The sequence below is a fragment of the Montipora foliosa genome, chromosome 2 (assembly GCF_036669935.1).
Source record: "Montipora foliosa isolate CH-2021 chromosome 2, ASM3666993v2, whole genome shotgun sequence".
In the NCBI taxonomy this organism is placed as follows: domain Eukaryota; kingdom Metazoa; phylum Cnidaria; class Anthozoa; order Scleractinia; family Acroporidae; genus Montipora; species Montipora foliosa.
The window spans coordinates 57,874,480-57,879,479 of NC_090870.1; the positions used below are offsets into that span (position 1 = coordinate 57,874,480).

Genomic DNA, 5,000 nt, shown 5'->3' on the forward strand with positions numbered 1-5,000 from the left:
GTCTTGTTCTGCCAACCTGACCACCCGTAATAAATGAATTCGTTGAGGAGAGTCTGACATTTGCCACTCGCCACAAACTGAAAAAAAAAGACATCATTTTATCAGATGTGCTCTGTGGTTGAGTGATGAAATTCAAAGTTGCACTGAACTGCTGGATTATGTTGCCGTGTAGAGAAAGTTACAATTCAAATTAATTATAAATAGGTTAATCCAAGCCTAGTAAGAGTTTTTCTCTGTCCTTGTGTGGACCCCCTTTACATTATTACTAGCCTATTATTACTATCGTATCCCCCCCCCCCCGGGTTTTAAATCCGCGACCTCGCGATACCGGTGCGACGCTATAACCAACTGAGCTATAAAGCCACTGACGTTGGGAACTGGTCGTTTCTGGGTTCACATGTTCCCGTGATGAGTGATGAGTGAATTAATGAAGGAAATGATATATATGAATGCATCATATACTGCACTGCGGGTATGAAATCAAATGAAACCTTGTTGCCTCGCAGTTATGAGCGCAGTTTACTATTGCGTCGAGAAGCCTGAAAAATTCAGGCCTTCAACACGGGAACATTTGTCACGGGAACATGTGAACCCAGAAACGACCAAATCCCAACGTCATTGGGTTCATAGCTCAGTTGGTTAGAGCGTCGCACCGGTATCGCGAGGTTTCTCGGCGCAATAGTAAATTTCGTTCATAACTGCAAGGCAACATGGTTTCCTTTGATTAACTACGATGTTCACTTTTAGTTAGAATTATATAGCTGCAGTATGCACTCTCTATCACACATTCACCTATTATACCGGATATAATAATACGAACTTTAAAATAAAAAAGTCGGATACGAAATAGTATCATTTTTGGTAGGATTCGTTGAATGCCGCGATTTTCACCGATCGCTGTGAAATTTGATGTGTTTACTGTTGAGATATGGCCCCAGTTTCCCTGAAAAGCTCGGCTTTCTAGCTTTCATGACGCCTACATGACCGCCATTCTAATTCAGGCAATTTGAGTCGATGCGAAGCCATGCGAAGGCGAAATTTTCAACCGATCGCGGAGCGCTTTTACTAAAGCTTTCCAGGCAAAAAATAACACTGCAGGCATCGGAAAGGATAAAGAAAAGGATTTTGGTTCACTTGATGGAATTTCAAGCCTTGAAATCGCTGAAAAGGTAAACTCGCCACGTGTTGTTGTCAATACACAGGATTGTGTTTTTCGCTCAAAATATTCTCTTGTTGTTCCTCCAAATCTTTCATATTTACCTTTATTATATATCCAGCGAATTGTGTAATCCTCTGGGATGAATGTTCCGTCGAAAAATCGGTGATTTGGGTGATTTTTGGCCAACAGAGGTCAATTATTCGTAATGCGATCGCTTCCGTTGCCGTTAGCAACGGGTCGCAAATTTGACACTTTTATCGCATTATCACATTATGCATTGATCGCTAATCCGATTAGCGTCATAATCTAAAACACCAATCTACGAAAAAGCCCATGAGTCAGAGCGGACAACTGCGCTATATTCACAGACCGATTTATTTTGAGATTGAAGTTCCCGCGAATTAGACTCTCGCAGGAGCCCGATGTCACAAGAAACGAACTTGACGTCATTGGGTCACCAGACTTTTCGTGGGAAAGGTAGTCTAAAAATGCCGTGACATAGGCTTATTATGGGAGTTCCCTGCTTCTACGCATGGTCTCTTTCTAATGTAAAATCCCGGGGATTCAGAGTCCCGGATGTAGTGAAATTTTAGTAGCAGAACGAAGAATCCGTTTTCGGTTGGAAGAATCTGTTTCCGGATTCTTCTTCAATGGAGAACACGGCCCTAGTATCCAACTTTAACACACAACACACCTTGCGAGAGAAAATTTCAAACAAGGCAGTCGCTTGTCAAAATCTAGATGAACTTGTCAAGAGGAAATCGGAGTGAACAGGCTTTAGAATATGTGACAAATGCGTCAATCCTATTACGTGCCAGAGATGCCAAACATGTTTTTGCTTTGATGGCTTAGCGGATAATTTTTTAGTAAAAAAACGGGCCTTTTTATTTTACAAAACTTAGTTATCGTTTTGAAGAGAGGAAAATACATAAGGAAAGAGATAAAACCAATAGCGAATCTTCCGGGATCTTGATTATTTTTGACTAGTTAGCAGTGGCGCCAAAGAAGAAGTTTGGCCAAAATCGTTCTGGAATTTTAAGCTCACTAAGATTCCCGAAGTTAGTTTTGAGTAAATTGTTACCTTCAGTGAACTTTTGACATAAGAAAGAAATTAGTGCATGTCATCTCGGCTTTTATGTTGTGAAAAGCTAATAGTGTTTACATTTTGCTTCAATTGAAAAAAGTCGGCTGGCATTTAGTCCCTAAATATTACTGTTACTTTTTGCATTCTTAGGGAGGAACTGAACAAATACTCTTCCGTAGCTTTCAAAAACCGCATCCATGCGTGCAAACAACATTTGCATAAAATCCACTTGTGATAAAAGCGGTGTAAAAACCAGCCACTACTATACTATGTATAAACAGTGAATAATGTGTCTATCTGCCTAACAGATTGTCGTTGCCTGGGTTTTCCTGATCTTGAAAAAATAGTAAATATACAAACCTTTTTCCTTTCCAGGTCAGTGGCAATCTTAAGGACGCTTAATCTTTGGTTGAACTTTTCAGGTTTGCCTTGCTTTAGACATCCTTCTCCTTGCGTATCCATTATGCTACGCAGTTGTTTGCTCGTAGTGCTTCCTTCGACAACAGCTTTGGCAAATTCTTCAATTTCATCTGCTCGCTTTTGGTATTCTTTTTTGTGTTGGTGAATATCGTTACTGGCAATCGTTTGAAGAAGATGCGAATCTCGTAAAGCGGCAACAATCAAGTCTTCCTCTTCATTTTCTTTTCTCTTTCCGGCTTCATTTCCATTAGGCTCTGTGCAGATCCTGCAGAACCACGCCAAGCTGATGTACAGCGGATTGGAGAGTATTTTGATCCACTCTCTTTCCTCTTCGTTAAAGTCATGGGTTTCCATAGATTGCTCCTCATCTTGGTGGCAACGCAGCCAATTCCAAAACTTTGTTATCATCTTCTTACCACATTCATAAGAACACGGCTGCATGCAATTGCAACAGTTGCCATTTTTGTAGCAAGAACACGAGCAATCATTGCAACATGTGTAAAGAAACGCGTCGATCTCTTCTTTGCAACAATCACGACAACCCTTCCCACAGTGCCAAAGATGACAAGCTGTTCTCTTTCGTTCGCGTTGAGCAATGGCGTTTGCATTATTGCTTAGAGTTTTAAGTGTTTTGGCGTTCTGTTCATTACCATCGACTATTAACTTCAATACTTTGTCAGGGTCTTCGTTTTCGAGAGCTTTCAAAAGCAGCTCTCTGTACCACTTTCCTTGACCGTCATTGACTGCCACTCTTCCTTTTTTCGCATCCGAAAGAAAACTTTTAAGGGCGTCTTTTTTTTCTTCAACATCTTTAGAAACGGCTTCGAGAAAACCGTGAAACGTTAACATGTCGACAACGCTTTAAAAACAAGGGCGCATTTGTCTTTAAATGTGCTAGCGAGTTCAAGTTGTTTTCGTTTCGCAGAATAGACCCTTCGCATAAATGGCGCCCAAATTTGAATAACAATACTTGATACATCCTTAGCCTCACATTCATGAGAAAAATCCTTTGTCTTGAAACATAAACTCGAGGCTAAGGATGTATCAAGTATTGTTATTCAAATTTGGGCGCCATTTATGCAAAGGGTCTATTGTTTACGATAGGCGAGTTCTTGGAAGGTCAAATTTAAATGCTTAATAACCACGGCTACCACATTTCTGTCCTCTCCTTTGCAGCCAGAATATATTTAAGGAATGGTTTTCGATTCAGTTTAAATCATCAAATGAAAACTGATGCAGTTAAGAGTTTTCAGCTGAGCGAGCGTGTACTACACACTTACAATACTTAGACTTCCGCGTCAAAGGTAGCCTGATTCTCAGACGGTCCAGGTCGCTCGTGTCACGCATTTTTCTCCCTTTTCCGTCTGATGGACTTCATTCAAGGTCATGTTCCTGACGTCATGGTTCTACTGTTTTTCTACACGCAAATAAAAATGCTTGTAAGAAATAAACACACGCATTTATTTTCGCGCGGGTTTTTCTCTGTTCAGCGAAGTCCTATCTCGTCTACTAAAAAAAACAGTGATATTACTGATGTGATAACTTATACTCCAAAAAAAGCGGTTTCATATGAAACCAATTTGGTTAATTGTTTGATTTTTGCTGAATCGTTGGAAAAGACTGACAGAATCGCTGTGTTTGGGCGTTCACAGTGGGATTTAAGAGGAGAACAATTCTAGGATTTTAGGAGGAGAGTTGCAGGTCGCAATACGTTTGTATAAAGAAATGTTTTCCAAGGTTGAAAAAGGTTGAAAAAATTGTCCTCTGCTCTTAAGACTCTTCAAGACGAGCTTAGAACCGAAGCTTCAGAGACGGCCGCAGTGCGCATCAAGCGGGGAAGAGTGCATCGAGCGAGGACGTGTCTGGGACGACGCCTTCGTTAGAAGCTCCGAGTACTACCTCTACCAATGTAAAATCGATAAAGAAAACGTTATTTCATCCAGCTGAAATCGAAAATCCTACAAGCTTTCTTTCAGCAAGTTCATTTGTTGGATATGAAGCAATCGGGCATTCTGTTCCGTTGGTGTTGCGTGCATTTCCTAACTGTGTTTTGAGCAAGTCTAACAATCAAGGAGGCAAGAAAACTCAACCTATAGGGAAAGCTGTTCAAAACACTCATGTGTTCAGGTCAGTTAGCTGTTTCTGTAGCAATACACTAATTCTCATTCACTATTCTTGTACCCCAGGATGCCAAAAACTAAGCAAAATAGTTTCACGTTGATTGTCTGTGTTACTCGCGTACATGCGTTAATAAGTTTATACTCCCTTTTTTTCTATTGAAGGTTATCTTGAACTATCCAGCTTGTGAAAAGGAGTTTAAAGTGACTTTGGGTGAGG

The 5,000-nt window shown here is 40.6% G+C and overlaps 1 protein-coding gene across 1 annotated transcript in view; it reads right to left on the reverse strand.

Annotated features, from left to right (window-relative positions):
• Positions 1-3,606, reverse strand: part of LOC137991880 (short transient receptor potential channel 5-like) — a 35,946-nt gene extending 32,340 nt beyond the window's left edge. Inside the window, exons 1-2 of the mRNA XM_068836911.1 lie at positions 2,604-3,606; positions 1-77 (exon numbers count right to left, since the gene is read on the reverse strand). The exon at positions 1-77 is cut by the window's left edge and continues 275 nt beyond it. Coding sequence (XP_068693012.1) covers positions 1-77; positions 2,604-3,512 — 986 coding nt within the window. The 5' untranslated portion in view covers positions 3,513-3,606. The remainder of the gene's footprint in view (positions 78-2,603) is intronic.
• Between the last annotated feature and the right edge of the window lie 1,394 nt (positions 3,607-5,000).